At 42.4% G+C, this 18,283-nt stretch overlaps 1 protein-coding gene across 5 annotated transcripts; it reads left to right on the top strand.

Annotated features, from left to right (window-relative positions):
- The first annotated feature begins 901 nt into the window (after positions 1–901).
- On the top strand, positions 902–16,131 carry LOC112259103 (arf-GAP with Rho-GAP domain, ANK repeat and PH domain-containing protein 1). 5 transcript variants are annotated; one of them, XM_042326755.1, is made up of 28 exons: positions 912–1,277; positions 1,478–1,563; positions 1,714–1,848; positions 1,948–2,017; positions 2,131–2,251; positions 2,412–2,629; positions 2,740–2,846; positions 2,926–3,125; positions 3,880–3,965; positions 4,183–4,362; positions 7,517–7,691; positions 8,377–8,502; positions 9,107–9,242; positions 9,436–9,538; positions 9,642–9,837; positions 10,070–10,285; positions 10,437–10,652; positions 11,338–11,443; positions 11,675–11,822; positions 11,960–12,037; positions 12,214–12,288; positions 12,415–12,532; positions 12,704–12,817; positions 13,078–13,208; positions 13,316–13,398; positions 13,535–13,585; positions 13,713–13,776; positions 13,868–16,131. In XM_042326755.1, the coding sequence occupies exons 1-28, from the start codon at positions 1,266–1,268 to the stop codon at positions 13,910–13,912; spliced, it is 3,396 nt and encodes a 1,131-aa protein (XP_042182689.1). In that variant the 5' UTR covers positions 912–1,265; the 3' UTR covers positions 13,913–16,131. The 5 variants fall into 5 exon arrangements, with proteins under 5 accessions (XP_042182692.1, XP_042182689.1, XP_042182690.1 ...); XM_042326753.1 differs by having other exon boundaries at positions 921–1,277; positions 13,075–13,208; XM_042326756.1 differs by lacking the exon at positions 1,478–1,563 and having other exon boundaries at positions 919–1,277; positions 13,075–13,208.
- The last annotated feature ends 2,152 nt before the right edge of the window (positions 16,132–18,283 follow it).

Genomic DNA, 18,283 nt, shown 5'->3' with positions numbered 1-18,283 from the left:
TTAACATTTTTCAGTTAAGTGGCTAAACCTGCTGCCCTTTCAAATTCAAATGTTTCAGTTGGGCAGTTAGGTTCCTGCAAGAACCCCCACCGACTAAGAAGGTTTCTCGATGAACCCCACCTCCTATGGGGTTCTTAGAATAGCTTTTAGGGGCCATTTTCAGTGCCAAGAACCATAAGGTTCTTTGAAGAACTTTGAGGATCTTAGAAGAATTCTTGTTGAACCCCCTCATTTTTAGAGCGCAGGAAAAAATCCCACCTTTTCTAGCGGATTTTGTTTAGTCGACGTTTGGAAATGTACTGACAAATCAGGCCTGTTGTAACATGTACTTTACAGGCCAAACACGTTTGGATGGTAACCTGGTTACTGTCCGCCTCTCAGGTAACATCAGTGTACTTCCCATATATGCACTATATGGTTTGTTTACTTCCACTATTAGCTGGCTAATCCAGCCAAATGTTTACCGGTAAACACGATGATTTGACTTTTGAACATCTGGTCAGCCTTTCCTAGTGTTACATACTACAACATAACTTTGTTGTGTGACAGGGCACAGAATAATCTTATTTATGATATTTATTTGTGATACCATCAATATTTATTTTCAAGCATTCTGATCACAAAGGCTGCCATCTGTGAGTCTGGCCATAGAGTCTATGCTCTATGCTCATATTATATTTTGTGGGACCTTGTTCCCTCTATTGGGCAATGATTTCTCTCTCTCTCTCTCTCTCTCTCTCTCTCTCTCTCTTCTCTCTCTCTCTCTCTCTCTCTCTCTCTCTCTCACTCTCTCATACCTTACTCATATGCCTGTGGCCTTGTGCCATTAGAGAAGCTGCTGTAAATGTCAGACAGAGGCTGTTTGTTCAGGGTGATTGCAGTTTCATGAGGAACATCAGTCTCTCTGACAGCAGTTTACTAAGCCCACATCCTGTATATACCTGCTGTGATAAGAGGAACATTGTCAGACGGATGGGGCTCGCAATCCCAAGCAGGTTGCCAGATGACAGTGCCCATTTCTTACTCGAACCCCGTCAGTTTACCAATGTGAACTAATCTCAGACTCTGAGAAAACATGAATACTGTAGGTACTGTAGGAAGTTACTGTATTAATTTACTTCCTTACCATCAGTTGTGAGGTCTGACTCTCTGTTGGATGGTGTGGTTTTTCATTGGAACGTGACGCAGCTGTACATTTCCCGACATAACCGAGCAACTATTTATTTACTGTAATCCTTTGGCTTCAGTTATTCATCTCAGATGTCATGGCAGACCAGGTACGTTATGCATCTGTGTGGATGTTTAGGTACTACATTTGTCTCTTATTTTGTGGGATTACAGATGTTTAGAGTGACTGACTGATGGGTGTTTATGTTAGTGATCGTACACATGCCAGAGTTATTTTTGTACACAGTAATTTGAAGTATAAAAGATGACATTTTGATACATTGTTAGCATTTTGTATTCTGGACCATAGGAGGATTCATTGCGAGCTATGCAGAACAGCTTCCGCAGTCAGTTTAGTATGGAGGAGGTTGAGTGTGAAGACATTGAAGCGAGCAGGTGTGTTTCTTTTGAACTGTTTTGCATGTGAGTTGTGTGTGATTCCTTCGATTGCATGTTTTGGTTATATTATCCTTGACTAGAAACTGGAGAAAACGTGATGAGATAAGGTGATGTCCTTGCTACTTTTGTGTGTATCTCTGTTCTCAGGAGAACATCATCGGTTGATGAAGACAGTATCTATCTTGCCTGCACACTGTCACGATCATACAACCTCGGAGACTCTGATCTTCACCACACTCCTGTTATCAAGATGGGCTGGCTGGACAAGACCCCACCTCAGGGGTAAGAGAGAGAGGTGCATGCGTGCGTGCGTGCGTGTTTGTTCATGCATGTGTGTGTGTGCATGCATTAGAGTGTAAGTAATCTCTGTTTTATCTGCAGGAGCCTTATTTTCCAGAAGCGTTGGGTGATGTTGGATGCACAGTACCTGCGATACTTTCAAAATGAGAAGGTTCAGACGTCTTCCATAGACCCACACATAGTGTCACAGATCAGAGTGTATACTGTGAAATACCTTACTTATTAGACCCTCCCCTTCTCACTCCTTCTCTCCTTATTCCTCAGGAGGTCTACTCAAAGCGGATCATAGCCATACTGTTTGTCACTGAAGTGCTTAACGTTGGAGAGCAGAAGTTTGAGGTGGTGACAAGGAACAGGACTTTCTTGTTCCGTGCTGAAAACAACAGTAAGTGTTCATCCTAAAATAACAATGATCACAATGAGGAAATATGAATACTTTGTGTGTGCAATCTATGTGCAATCTGTGTGTGTGTGTGTGTGTGTGTGTGTGTGTGTGTGTGTGTGTGTGTGTGTGTGTGTGTGTGTGTGTGTGTGTGTGTTTTCAGCTGTCAGGGAGGAATGGGTGTCAGTACTGAAAGAAACTATTCAGCAGCGTCGTAGCAGCATGGAGATGTCCCTTGTGAACTTCAGTTTTACTAGTGGACAGCGTGATAGTGGAGTCTCTCTCATTAGTAAACAAGGATACCTGGAGATGAATGGACTGCGCTCCAAGGTCTATGTAGTCATCTGTGCTGACAGGGTCTTCCTCTACGGGAACGCTGAGGTGTGTATCCATGGTGCATGCATTTGTCCTGAAATAAATCAAATAAAATGTTCATGAGGGTCCTTTGGAGTCAGTTATCCTTAAAAACCTGTGATGTTCTCTGTCATCAGGAGCACAGCCAGGGTGTTGGCATCACCTACATTGAGATGAATGTGGGTACTGTGAAGAGCACAGACAAACGGTCCTTCAATCTCACCACCTTCTACAGAACATTCAGGTGAGACTGACCTCTGACCTATGACCCTTTAATGTCATCCCACAGTGAACCCTCTGTGACCCCTGTTCTGTTTGGTTAGTTTCCTGGCCGAGTCGGCGCAGCAGAGGGATCAGTGGGTGGAGGCCCTGCAGGACTGTGTCAGTCGCTCTCTGTCCAGCGATGTGGTGGCCCAGAAGATCTGGGCTGTGGAGGCCAACCAGCGCTGTGCAGACTGTGGCGCCCCCCATCCAGACTGGGCCTCTGTCAACCTCTGTGTGGTCCTTTGCAAGTGCTGTGCAGGTACAGAAGAACCTTGCCTAGATGGCAGTCCAAACTCAGAGAGTGAATGGTCAAGAGCATTGATCAGTTTCTATAGTGATCAGATTACACACTCAGTCACACACACTACACTGACACTCTCACACAAAAACACACACACATCCACATCCACTACATTCACACACACACACACACACACACACACACACACACACACACACACACACACACACACACACACACACACACACACACACACACACACACACACACACACACACACACACACACGCATGCAGACATAACACAAACACACATACACGCTCGCACACACACACACATACACACACTTCTACGCTAATTATATCCTGCTGCTACTCTGTTCTCTATTTTACTCTTATTATTATCTATCCTGATGTTTAGTCCCTTTACCCTGCCTTCATGTACATATCTACCTAAAATACCTTGTACTTCTGCACATTGATCTGGTACTGGTACTCCCTGTATATAGCTCCATCCTTGTGCATTTTATTCCTCTTGTGTTACAATTTTTTTTTAAAACTGCATCGTTGAGAAGATATCGTAAGCAAGCCTATCACAGTGAAGTCTGCACCCGTTCTATTCAGCCCATGTGACAGATAAAATAGAATTTGATAAACAAATATTTCAGGTCAATAAGTTGTACCACATTGGTACAGTGCACATACATTTCCATTGGATAACAGTGCCTGGGAGAGGACATTGACATCAATTCTGACATTTCTCTGTGGTTTAGGCGTGCACAGGGGTCTGGGCCAGAGTGTGTCCAAAGTTCGCAGTCTGAGAATGGATGAAAAGGTGTGGACTGATAACCTTATTCAGGTAGGTTTCTAATGAGTATTCTATTAGGAACCTCATCCTCACCACCCATATGTGGTCTTCCTCTGTTTATGTTCCTCACACTATGGTTCCTCTTTTTGTATATTTGCATTAATTTACCTGTTTTCCTTTGAAAAGAAGAACTCTCTCATAGCTCACCCTGTCAATAAAGGGATACATCTTTCAGATCAAGGTTCTAATGTCACTCCCTGTTCACCAGGTGTTTCTGTTAGGTAACAACAGGGTAAACCTGTTCTGGGCAGCTAACACGCCACCAAGCGAGGCGCTCCAACCATCAAGTGATAGTGAGAAGCGCCAGCGCTTTGTCTCTGCTAAGTACTGTCAGGGGAAATATCGCCGCTACCATGCTCTGTTTGGCCAACAGGAGGCCCTCAACAAAGTGAGACACACACATACTGTCAAATATCACTTTTCTCCCCCACTCCCTATATACAGTTGAAGTTGGAAGTTTACGTACAACTTAGTCAAATACATTTAAACTTTTTCACAATTCCTGACATTTAATCCTAGTAAAAATTCCCTGTTTTAGGTCAGTTAGGATCAAATCAAATCAAAGTTCAATTGTCACGTGCGCCGAATACAACAAGTTTAGACCTTACAGTGAAATGCTTACTTACAGGCTCTAACCAATAGTGCAAAAAAGGTATTAGGTGAACAATAGGTATGTAAAGAAATAAACAACAGTAAAAAGACAGGCTATATACAGTAGCAGGGCTATAAAAGTAGCGAGGCTACATACAGACACCGGTAAGTCAGGCTGATTTGAGGTAGTATGTACATGTAGATATGGTTAAATTGACCATGCATATATGATGAACAGAGAGTAGCAGTAGCGTAAAAGAGGGGTTGGAGGATGGTGGGACACAATGCAGATAGCCTGGTTAGCCAATGTGCGGGAGCACTTGTTGGTTGGGCCAATTGAGGTTGTATGTACATGAATGTATAGTTAAAGTGACTATGCATATATAATAAACAGAGAGTAGCAGCAGCGTAAAAGAGGGGTTGGGAGGGCACAATGCAGATAGTCTGGGTAGCCATTTGATTACCTGTTCAGGAGTCTTATGGCTTGGGGGTAAAAACTGTTGAGAAGCATTTTTGTCCTAGACTTGGCACTCCGGTACCGTTTGCCATGTGGTAGTAGAGAGAACAGTCTGTGGCTGGGGTCTTTGACAATTTTTAGGGTCTTCCTCTGACACTGCCTGGGGTAGAGGTCCTGGATGGCAGGCAGCTTAGCCCCAATGATGTACTGGGCCGTTCGCAGTACCCTCTGTAGTGCCTTGCGGTCGGAAGCCGAGCAATTGCCGTACCAGGCAGTGATGCAACCAGTCAGGATGCTCTCGATATTGCAGCTGTAGAACCTTTTGAGGATTCCCCTGAGGGGGAAAAGGCTTTGTTGTGCCCAGTTCACGACTGTCTTTGTGTGTTTGGAACCTTTTAGTGTGTGTTTGATGTGGACACCAAGGAACTTGAAGCTCTCAACCTGCTCCACTACAGCCCTGTTAATGAGAGTCCACAATCATCTCCTTAGTCTTGGTTACGTTGAGGGATAGGTTGTTATTCTGGCACCACCCGGCCATGTCTCTGACCACTACCTTATTTTAAGAATGTGAAATGTCAGAATAATAATTTATTTCAGCTTTTATTTAGTCCATGTCAGGACTACCCGACATGATGACTCCTTGCTGTCCCCAGTCCACCTGGCCGTGCTGCTGCTCCAGATTCAACTGTTCTGCCTGTGATTATTATTATTTGACCATGCTGGTCATTTATGAACATTTGAACATCTTGGCCATGTTCTGTTATAATCTCCACCCAGCACAGCCAGAAGAGGACTGGCCACCCCACATAGCCTGGTTCCTCTCTAGGTTTCTTTCTAGGTTTTGGCCTTTCTAGGGAGTTTTTTCTAGCCACCGTGCTTCTACACCTGCATTGCTTGCTGTTTGGGGTTTTAGGCTGGGTTTCTGTACAGCACTTTGAGATATCAGCTGATGTACGAAGGGCTATATAAATAAATTTGATTTTGATTTGATTTCTTTCATCACATTCCCAGTGGGTCCGAAGTTTATATACACTCAATTAGTATTTGGTAGCATTGCCTTTAAATTGTTTAAATTGGGTCAAACGTTTCGGGTAGCCTTCCACAAGCTTCCCACAATAAGTTGGGTGAATTTTGGCCCATTCCTCTCGACAGAGCTGGTGTAACTGAGTCAGGTTTTTAGGCCTCCTTGCTCGCACAAGCTTTTTTAGTTCTGCCCACAATTTTTCTATGAGATTGAGATCAGGGCTTTGTGATGGCCACTCCAATACCTTGACTTTATTGTCCTTAAGCCATTTTGACACAACTTTGGAAGTATGCTTGGGGTCATTGTTAATTTGGAAGACCCATTTGCTACCAAGCTTTAACTGATGTCTTGAGATGTTGCTTCAATATATCCACATAATTTTCCTTCCTCATGAAGCCATCTATTTTGTGAAGTGCACCGGTCCCTCCTGGAGCAAAGCACCCCCATAACATGATGCTGCCACCCCTGTGCTTCACGGTTGGGATGGTGTTCTTCGGCTTGCAAGCCTCTCCCTTTTTTCTCCAAACATAACGATGGTCATTATGGCCAAACAGTTCTATTTTTGTTTCATCAGACCAGAGGACATTTCTCCAAAAAGTACGATCTTTGTTCCCACGTGCAGTTGCAAACCGTAGTCTGGCGGTTTTGGAGCAGTGGCTTCTTCCTTGCTGAGCGGCCTTTCAGGTTATGTCGATATAAGACTCCTTTTACTGTGGATATAGATACTTTTGTACCTGTTTGCTCCAGCATCTTCACAAGGTCCATTGCTGTTGTCCTGGGATTGATTTGCACTTTTCTCACCAAAGTACGTTCATCTCTAGGAGACAGAACGCGTCTCCTTCCACTGCTGCATGGTCCCATGGTGTTTATACTACCTTCAGGCGTTTGGAAATTGCTCCCAAGGATGAAGCAGACTTGTGGAGGTCTACAAATATTTTTTGTGGTTTTGGCTGATTTCTTTTGATTTTGTCATGATGTCAAGCAAAGAGACACTGAGTTTGAAGGTAGGCCTTGAAATACATTCACAGGTACACCCCCAATTGACGCAAATTATGTCAATTAGCCTATCACAAGCTTCTAAAGCCATGACATAATTTTTGTGAATTTTCCAAGCTGTTTAAAGGCACAGTCAATTTAGTGTATGTAAACTTCTGACCCACTGGATTTGTGATACAGTGAAATATAAGTGAAACAATATGTCTGTAAACAATTACTTGTGTCATGAACAAAGTAGATGTCCTAACCAACTTCCCAAAACTATAGTTTGTTGACAAGAAATTTATGAAGTGGTTGAAAAACGAGTTTGAATTACTCTAACCTAAGTGTATGTAAACTTCCGACTTCAACTGTATATATTTCTCTCTCTCTTTCTCTCTCTCTTCATCCCATACTCTCAAAAGTCCAGACGTGTTTGCTGCTCTCTGATTCTCTCTGTTCTCTTTCTCTCCCTCCTCCTTGCCTACCTCTCAGGCTCTGTGCAGTACCGTTCAGACGGATGATGTATTGGAGACTCTGTCTCTGGTGTTCTGTGGAGCAGATGTGAACTGTTATACAGGTGATCCAGAGCTGCCCAGCCCTGTGTCCGTGGCCCAACACTATGGACAGATATTACAGGTGGAGTTCTTAACTCACAACCACAACACAGGTAGGAGTCTCATCTCTCTTCTCCATTTATATATATTTTTTCTGGGTGCATTTACAGGTCTGGAACAATGCAGCTATTTTTCGCCACCCCTCATCTTGGCCATGTTCTGTTATAATCTCCACCCGGCATAGCCAGAAGAGGACTGGCCACCCCTCATAGCCTGCTTCCCATCTAGGTTTTTTCCTAGGTTCTGGCCTTTCTAGGGAGTTTTTCCTAGCCACCGTGCTTCTACACCTGCATTGCTTGCTTTTTTGGAGGTTTTAGGCTGGGTTTCTGTACAGCACTTTGTGACATCAGCTGATGTAAGAAGGGCTTTATAAATACATTTGATTTATAAATAAATTGGATTGATTTTATTTAGTTTTCGCAACCGAAGCTCTTGACCACAACGTAGCTGGTGTCGTAAAGGTCCTGAATCAACTCTATCATTATTATTGCTCCATGCTTTTGTTGTCAATTGTTTGTGGGTGTTGTTTTGACTCCTATTGTATGAATTTGTTGTTTATGGATGCTGTGTGGCTTTTCTACCACCAGGTGGCATGTTTTGTGTTGTCTTGCGCTTAAAAAAAGAAAAACTCCAATAAAATCTATGAAAGGGAACCCTCGTCTCCAACTTTACATTCAACTTGTACTGTGTTTTGTTCAGTATAGGAGCCATCAGTAGTTATATTTATTTCCTCTCTAGATCTGCCAGGGTCTAGGGCTGGAAATCACACACTCCTAGAGGCTGCTCTCCCCGTCTCACACACTGGTTATCTCTTCAAGACCGCTTCTTCAATACGGCCAGTAACAGAGTGCAAAGCAAAAGGAGGTGGGTGATTCATGACACTATGTATAAACTCGAATCTCTGAGATTTGTTTGGACATGCTTTAAATCCAGGGTTGGGTAGGTTACTTTCTAAATGTAATCTGTTACAGTTACTAGTTATCGGTCCAATATTGTAATCAGTAACATAACTTTTGGGTTACCCAAACTCAGTAACGTAATCTGATTACTTTTTCCTTAAGAGGCATTAGAAGAAGACACAAAGGATCAATCAAACACTTTTGGTGTGTCACAATAGTGGTCTGACTATTAGTGGAACAAACTTAAACTTCCGCCTTTTTCATTGAGAAAATAGAAAGGTGTCATAATTTTATTTAGCAAACATCCATTCTGAATTTTAAAGTAATCCAATAAGTAATCATCTAGTTTTTCAAAAGTATCTGTAATCTGAATACAATATTTTTGCTGGTAATATAACTGATTACAGCTACAGTTTTTTTGTAAACAGATTCCAGTTACTCCCCAACCCTGTTTAGATCTGAATGTCTATTGGTCAGGTGAAATAATGACCAACTTGGACAGTCCTCCTAGGAAAGTGTTATTAATGCCAATACAGTTACCATCAGCTCAATGTATATATTTTCTCTAGATTTTAGCCGTCGATGGTGCTCTCTGAACCAAGGTAACTTCAGCTACTATGAGAGTGAGAAGAGCTCCAGTCAGAGCGGCGGGATGAAGATGAGTGATGTCCTGTGTCTGTTGGTCAATCCCCCAGGGAAACATGGGTAAGACAGGCAACACATTCACTTCCATCAGTAATGACATGAGCAGATCACATGTACTTTTCCAGGGTGTAGCAAATGCTGTTATTTATACCATTTAGGCATAATTGGGAATTTATAAAACCCTATCACTGTAGGCTTTAATACTAATGTTGATATATATATTTCTTACCACACTGTACCTTTCCTGGCTCAGTTATGCCCATTCCTTTGAGCTGTACCATGACTCTGGGAGAGTCTATCTATTTGGAGAAGACTCCTCTGACAAAGTGAAAGGGTGGATCAAGGCCATCGCCAAGGTAACCACCTCTTTAAAACTAGATTTAATTGAGTATCATGATAGACTGGTAATTAGTAGTTTTGCTAGTGTATATAGTACTGCCTTATCTTATTGCATGTCAGGCGCTGGTCCCCTCTGCAGCAGAGGACCTGGTGTGCTGGCCCTTTGCGAGGGTGGGTCGGTTGAGCTACACTGAGGGCCAGAGCCACCATAGCCCCCTCCTGGGCTGGTTCTCCCTGGGGGGCTCCAGACTGCTCCTACTCCTCCACGGAGCAGATCGAGTGGAGAACATCGACCTGCGCAAAATAAAGGAGCTCTGTGAGTCACTCCTGAAACTGCCACAGTGGAGGTATTAGGATGTACTGTAGAGGGAGAAGTTTCGTGAAGTTTAAGTTTTTAGTGTGTGTTGTGGTACTAATGATGTAAGAGTGCTATATTTTTTGGGTTGCAACAGAATAAAACAGCTACTACGTTGATGTACATGCTGATGTAGATAGTGTTTGATTGTGTGAGTCATGACACTGTATGTTGTTTTGTGTCCCTGTTTTAGCCATGGAGCAGGGGGCTGGTGCTGGTGCTGTGGTGCTGGTGGACGGAGGCAGGAGCCTGCGTGTGGAGGGGGACAGGAGGCCTGACTTCCAGGGCTGGCTGAGTGGGCTCCAACAGGGCTCAGGGAGAGGAGATGGCCCCCTGGACCAGCAGCAGCTCACTGACACAGACGTCCCTGTCATCGTGGACCGCTGCATGAGCTACATCACACAGCATGGTGGGTGGACCTAGCATGGCATCGGTCGGGACAGATACCTAACAAAAGATAAGCTCTTACTAGCTTCACTCATTTCATTATCAGTGTATTTGTAAGTCTGTGTTAATGGTTCAGTGTTGATGTGTTTCTTTATGGGAGATTTCCTTTCCAGGTTTGAAGTCAGAGGGCATCTATCGGAGGTGTGGTGTGAACTCCAAGATCGCCGCCCTGCTGTTCTTTCTCCGCCATGATGCCCGGCAGGTCCGTCTGAATGAAGGGGAGCGCCAGGTGGATGACGTGGCAAACGTCCTGAAGAGGTTCCTCAGGGAAGTGGGAGAGGGGGTTTTCAATGGCCATCAGGCCTCTCTGCCATGGCTCCACACCACTAGTGAGTCTGGCCTACCCTCATTCTAATACTGGTGGACCACAATGACCACACCACTGCTTTTCACTGCTTGTCTTGGTAGTCGTATCATTGAGCACGGTTACATGCACACAATAATGTCATTATTGTGGAAAGTCAGGTTAATATAATAGTTTGTTTAAAACGTTCCTGTTTACATCTGAAATCCAGCTTCTGATGGGACTTTTGATAAATGCAGAAAATCATCAATTCAAATGAATATTCTACCACAGTGACCATGGTATTTTTGCAAAGGCTATTTGATTCTGAGTTCAGACATATAAAGTTTGTAAGTAAAAACAATTTATACGTTTTTCTGAACTTCACTCGTGCATAAGAGGAGGTTTGCACTACCAGGTGCTTGCATATACGCAGATCAAATAAACCACTGGAACGCCAATTAAGCTGTTTACATGTCCTAATAATTCTACAGATTTCTCAGAAAACAAGGTGTTTTAATCGCCTTATGCTTACTTTGATTATGACCTTACAAAGATTAAGATAAGCAGAGTAAGGTGTTTACATGACAAATTTCATACTCGGCCTTCTGCCATAATCAGTTTAATGTAGAATTATGTGTGTGCATGTAAACATATTCAGTGGTAGCCCCATGATAGGGAGTTGTGTGCTGTGCTGTAATTTGTAGGTGTTCTTCTTCTATGTCCACCAGCTGTCAGTGAGATGAGTGAGAGAGTGTCCCAGTACCAGGCCCTCCTCCACAGCCTCCCCCGAGTCAACAGAGCCACTCTGGGGGCTGTCATCAACCACCTCTACTGGTGAGCCTCAATCTCTACCTCTGTCTGTCTGTCCTCCCCTCTCTTTTTATTTCTTTACCTCCATTCTGGAATAATGGACCTCTTTCCCACAGGACATTTGTCCTTTATTCACATATAAGTAGAATAAAAACAGTTTCTATACAGTTTCTATGTAAGGAATTGACTCATTTGTCTTTGAAAGTTCAAGACATGCATCGCTGTTGTACAAATCTGGCGATTTTGTTCCCAAAGCGTCCAGTGCTTTGCAGATGAGAATCAGATGAACATGCACAACCTGGCCATTGTGTTTGGTCCCACGCTCTTCCAGATGGACGGCACTGATAACAGCGCAGGACAGGTGGTAGAGGATCTCATCCAGAACTACCAGGACATCTTCAATGTGAGTGTGTCTGTCTCACACTGATGACCACTGATTTATAGAAGACAAAGAGAGAGAAATGTACTGTGTTGTCACAAGAAGACAAATGAATTGGCCTGATCAGATGGATGGAATACATTTGTCTGTCTGTGTGGCAGGTGGATGAGGAGCAGTTTCAGAGACAGTTGGACATGATCTCGCATGTCATCAAAGCACAGAAGGAACACACAGAGGAGGTGAGCACACACCCATGGCATGATGACATTTTCAGAACCCTTGCAGCAGCTGTTTGCCACCCAAATGAAATGATTAAGGCCTGACTTCCTTGACCTATACTATCTATCTCTTACTATTTGCTGGACTAAGGATGGCTGTTGGCCTGCTGCGTCTCTCTCTTCATACTGTTCTGTAGGGAAGCCCCTCACCTCTCACCATCTGCGGTGTTTACCTGGAGAGGAAGGAGGAGGGCTCTGAGCTGCTGGTTCAGGTCAGCTCCATGTGCACTCTCACCTTTCACCTTTGACTCTAGAATCCATAGGCTACAGTACAGGATGTTCTTCTGCAATTTTTTTGTGCATAATCATAAGCTCCCCTGCCTGCTCCTCTCTCTCAGATCTCCCAGGAAGTGAGTGCTGAAGAGCTGGTATGTAAGGTCCTGAGACGCAGGAACATCCCTCCACAGCAGGGGGACTACTGGAGCTGCTTCCTGGTCGACAACAACCAGGAGATAGGTAATGGTTTAGAACACCTCAGTTATAGTTGCAAAGTCTCTTCTTAAATGTTTGAGGAGTTGGACAGCTGTTGGTAATGTGTGAAATATCTTACATTGTTATAATGAAAGCTGGTGCTCAACTGTAAACTAGTGGTAAAATACATGGTGTCTTCTCTGGTTCCCCCAACAGAGCGTCCATTGCACTATCAGCAGCAAGCGCTGACTATCTATTTCTCTCTGGGTAAAGACTGCCATCTGGTGGTCAAGAAGAACTGCTACATGGAGGCCATTCTTACCTACATAGGTACAGTATTTTGAATGAGTTGTGAATGACTACATAGTCAGTTTTGGATTGACGACAAAGTTCAACTGTACTACATAGAGTTTTGATGACCAGTACATACCATAAATATACTTAGACAATTGCATATATTCTGTAAAAAAATAAAAAAGCTATGAAAACTGAAGAGAAAGTCCAATGAAAAGGGGGAAGGAGATGTGTTAATGATATGGTAGAAAATGTGTACAAAGTAAATGAGAGTTGGATGTACCCTTTCACAGCAGGCAGGGTAGATGTCTCCCGAAACGGCCTGATCAAGTTCTGTGAAGAGAAAGGTCAAAGGGGAAAGGGAACCTTCAGCAGACGCCTCTGTGTGCTCAGTGGCTTGTCTCTAAGGCTGTACAAAGATGTGAAGGTAAGAGAGGATGGAAGGAGATGTGTGTTGTTTCTGTGACAGTGTGAGACTCCTGTAATGTATATGCAGTATTTGTGTAACAACAGCCTTGTTTGCCCATCTTGTAGAGTTCTCAGCCTGAGAGGGAGTGTCAAATCCACGCTCTGAAGGTCTACTGTGGTATCAAGAGGAAGTTACAGCCACCGTCATGGTGAGAATCTTTGAATGTCCCACTTGGGGCTTTAACCAGCAACCCCCCCCCATTTCAAATCATTTGAGTCCATATCAGCTGTCCATATCATGTCCTTGCTCTCCTTTCTTATGATCTCTATGATCTTGTGTTCTAGCTGGGGGATGACTGTAGTGTGTGAGAAGGCAGTACGAGACATACAGCAATGGTGAGTATCTTGGGTAGCAACTGAAGATCGTTAAACAGTAGTAATTAGAGCACTTAGCTCTGCTGAGGATCATGGTAAAGATCTAGCCCTTCTCTAACTCACCCTCGCCCACTACCAATCTTTTCAGGTACCTGTGCTGTGAATCAAAGAACGAGCTGATCGAGTGGCTGGCCACTTTTATGAGCCTCCAGGTAATTATCTTTTTGTGAAATAAAATGTCCTGCATTTTTTTCTACTTTGGCTTTTCTCATCACTTTTTTTTGTATTTATTCATTTTCATAGCATGATGGTGATCTGTGGCCAGCAGCTTCCAGGCTAGATTCTTGATCTGAGGCTGAAGGGGAAATAACCTGATCCTGCTTTCCCATCCCATCTACTACTAGAGATGTTTTCAAGTCTTCAGGTCTTTCCTGGAAAGAAATGTGCTTTCACTGTATATCAAATCAATAACCTCAAAGTATATATTTTCTCTGTCAATATTTGGTTGAACCTATTTATAACCCACAGCTATGGTAATAACAGGGGAGGCAGTATAGAACTACACTATAACAACAAACTCCCATTCTAAAAATGAGTAACAATAATATTAGAGGCACATGAGAAATATAATCTAAACGCTATGTTGACTTTGAGGTTCCCTTTTATGGGGACATAATGACCATGTTGGAGAGCTGCAGTCGTAAAGCCATCTAAGATGAGACACAGTGCTTTCTGTTCATGTCATTATGGTAACAGTGGTGGTCAGTAATGATTGGAGAGCAGGATTTCTACGCTGTCACTACTCAAGACCACAGCTTGTTGCATTACAGAGATGTGCAGTTTATATTACTTTCATTAATTTCATTAGCTCATCCTTTAACAGAACCTTAACATGAAAAGGAATCTGAGTTGTAAGGCTAGCTAGACAGCACCCTTAGAGCAGCCAGGGCAGGGAAAGGAGACCGATCCGGTTGCTATTGCAGATTCAGCATCGATCCAGTGCCGGGCTGGTCGAAGCCCCAGAGGTTTCTTTCTCTCTCTCTGTATCTAAATCTGGGTCGTTCCACCAAGTCGGTGGCTTTTGAGAAGTGTAACTTTAAAAACATTTTTATCTTCATAAAAAAACACGTTTTAAATAACGTTTCAAATAAAGTAACAGAGTTGATGATTTAATTTTTTTAAAGCCAGAAATCCCCTTGTGACAGGGGGAATGGAAGCTTGTTGTCACAACAGGGAGTGGCAGTTGAATGCAATCTTCACAACATCAACAAAAATATTTTTGGGATGTTGTTGTTAAATTGGTTAAAATCCTCCTAGATGTCAGAGAGGGACCTGTCAAAAAGCTGACTTTTAGAACTTTAGTAAATCTTTATTCATATACAAAAAATCTGATTGATTGAATTCTTCATGTTGTCTATATTAAAGATGCACTACAGGGATCTTAAGCATAACACATTTGTTGCATAATGCACAAATTATTGTACCATATCACACAAAATTGCAAAATACATATGATTTCATGCAAATTGCATGATTGCATTGCAAAATGTGTAACATATCACACGAAATGAACGACGTAGTAACACAAAATAATAGAGAGCACTTTCCAAACTACTGGCTGAAATTATACAAAAGTCAGAGAGAACATCTTTAAAAGGCCTTTCATTTCATATATACCAAGCAATAAACACTACATATTGGTGCACAATTTCTACTTCAAATATCAAAGGGATGCAAATGCCACTCTTTTTGTGGAACGACCCATCTCCTCTTCACGAGCTGCAGAGATGCTGCTGCTCAGATAGACACCATAACAGCATTCCGCTGTACTGAGAGGGTGGACTGGGGTTAGAGCTGTGAAGACGGGGCCCTGTTCCAGCTGTTTGGGACTGTGACTGACAGGTGACAGCGATGGGCCAGGCATGTGGAAACTCCTTCTTGTGCCGTAGTCAGCAGTTCCAGCCATCGACAACAGCAGAGATGTAAGTGTATACATGTTGATGCGCTGGGTGGTTGTGGCTGAAGTACAACAGAATATGCTGATTATACATCATTATCTGAGTACCTGATTGTGATAACGAAATGTTGATATCAATGTATATCATTCAAAGTTGAATTTGTCTTTGAAATACAAGGTGTATGGTTTTTGTGTTTCTTAAAATCATTATCCCATCGTTCCTTTTATGTCTGAGGTCAGGATGCTGTGGCCATTAAAAATCCTCTTTGACTTGGTTGGTTGATCAAAGCAAAACATTACCGATTTAATACATCCACTTCTACTTTAGAAGAAGCATAGAAATAAAAGGCCTGTCAGTTTTTGATCATTTCTCCTTCAAAATAAAAAAAAAAGTCTGAAGAGGTAGAGAAGTAGATTATTTCTACACCCTAGATCTCTGATGGTAAATTGTTTATTGTAGCCTCTGATATGGATGTGTTTGCAAAAATGGCTCACCTAAAACACTGTAGTAGGTAGTCTCTTCACACTGCCGCTGTATCTAGAGTCTGGACTATTTGAATGGCAATCCCAGTCCATTTTTGTCATAAATAAAAACATTTCAAGACTTTGATTGTTTATTAAAGCAAATTAAGTGCCTGTGGTAAATGAGAACATGCACCAACATGAATCATCCACACAACGTTGTTTCCATTCACCATCATGCTAGCCCATTGCCTACCTCTGCCTTTCATTAAAAAAAACCAGGTTAACACACCAGATCACACACACCTGCTGTTCCCAATTTCAATGTTTTCCCACATTCTATTATTATTTTTAAATTTAACTAGTCAAGTCAGTTAAGAACAAATTCTTATTTACAATGACGGCCTAGGAACAGTGGGTTAACTGCCTTGTTCAGGGGCAGAACGACAGATTTTTACCTTGTCAGCTCGGGGATTCGATCCAGCAACCTTTCGGTTACTGGCCCAACTCTCTAACCACTAGGTTACCTGCCACCCCATTATAATTCTCTCAGGTTTATATCGTCATTTTGATGTAACAAAGGGTTTAAGGACTGGGTTTCTGGCATGTTGTGTGTAGCTACAGCACATTAGACCCCCCACCACTCTCAATCTCCCATAAAGTTTTATTGGTGCTCTTGTGGGGCTAAGTGCCTCTCGCTCAATAAAAGGGCTTTCTAATATCCTTTTATTTTTCAGCTGTCTGTCATTAGCCGTGAGGCTGTGTGGGTAATTGCTTTACATTAGGAACTCAGGGCTGTTGAAGAGGCTCAGTCACCCTAGTAACAACCATGCACTCCATTCACCCCCAGTTCTTAAATCACTACCCCCATTAAGCTTCACACATTACCATAACCTGCTCATATTTGATGCAGATTGGCATTAAGATGACTCATGTACCGCAGGCAACTCTGCAGAGTGATCACTAGCTGGCACAGCCACAAAGTCATACAATCGGTTTTTAACCCTAACTCTAACCTTAACCACACGGCTGACTGTCATTTTTTTATTTTTTTTATTTCACCTTTATTTAACCAGGTAGGACAGTTGAGAACAAGTTCTCATTTACAACTGTGACCTGGCCAAGATACAGTAAAGCAGTGCGACAAAAACAACAACACAGAGTTACACATGGGATAACAAACATACAGTCAATAACACAATAGACAAATATATGTACAGTGTGTGCAAATGTAGGGTTAGGGAGGTAATACCTAACCCTAACCTTAAATTAAGACCAAAAATATATTTGGGTTTTCATACATTTTTACAATAAAGCCAATTTTGACTTTGCAGCTGTGGTCCATCGAGCGGAAACCGCTCAGTTCTGCCTCCAGGGAAATGACAACAAATGTCAACCTGCATATTTGACACAAAAATTCTACATTCATTATGGAATCTCACATTTTAGTGCAGCTTTTTTCACTTCCCATCTTGCAGACCTTTAGATGTTGCTGACTGGTCTGTCATTTAATTACCTTCTGACATAGAGTGAATCATTTTTCTACGTTTAATGGAAGTGGTTCTCTTGCAATGAGAAGACTTGCATGCCAATTACTGGTACAACATGTTTTAGAAAAACCTTTTCAGTGGTCCATCATGGAACTAGATTAGAAACCAAAGAGGGAATATCTTCCCGGTGGTGTCATGAATCTTTAAAGGCTTTATGAAGGAAAAAATAGACTGAGGTCTTAACATTTGTTAAAAAATGTTAATGTTCATGTTTGGTCATGTCAATAAATTGCCTATTACATGCTGAAGTGAATCTTTTTATTAACTTTCTGCCAGTCAGCTCTCATTCAGGGGTAATTGATTCAGTATAATTATGTACACGATAAAAAAAAGCATTCAGATATAATTAGGTTTTTCTGCTTGAAGAGAGATTATGTTTATTTTATTCACAACTAATAGAATCACAGAAGCCTATGAAGTTTCCTTTGTGTTATTATCTGTGTCTTATTTCACAATTATGCTAAATGCACATGCTGATGTATTTCTGGGTGTTTTCTTTGCTGTGCTTTTCAGTAGGTGCAGCAGCTTTGAACTCTTGACAGGGGACAGGCCTGTTCTGATGTCAGGGTCTTGGTTCTTTGCTCTCATTATCATACAAAGGAGATTGCGTTGCATATGATTCCCCCGATGTTCTGTGTTCAGCTTTAGCCTATCAATAACAAAAGCTTTTAACTGGAAAGTCATATGCTATCACTTCTTGGCTGTTTAGTTGCTAAATATGACTCAGAGTCAAATGGATCTTGTGTCAAT

This window comes from Oncorhynchus tshawytscha, linkage group LG09 (assembly GCF_018296145.1).
Source record: "Oncorhynchus tshawytscha isolate Ot180627B linkage group LG09, Otsh_v2.0, whole genome shotgun sequence".
Lineage (NCBI taxonomy): Eukaryota > Metazoa > Chordata > Actinopteri > Salmoniformes > Salmonidae > Oncorhynchus > Oncorhynchus tshawytscha.
This window is presented reverse-complemented; position numbering and strand designations above follow the sequence as displayed.

Bases quoted from the DNA above. Each gene is read 5' to 3' on its own strand.
- LOC112259103 (XM_042326753.1), top strand. The intron at 2,847-2,925 runs GTGAGACTGACC...CTGTTTGGTTAG, and splicing joins ACCTTCTACAGAACATTCAG to TTTCCTGGCCGAGTCGGCGC. The intron at 13,777-13,867 runs GTAATTATCTTT...TCATTTTCATAG, and splicing joins CCACTTTTATGAGCCTCCAG to CATGATGGTGATCTGTGGCC.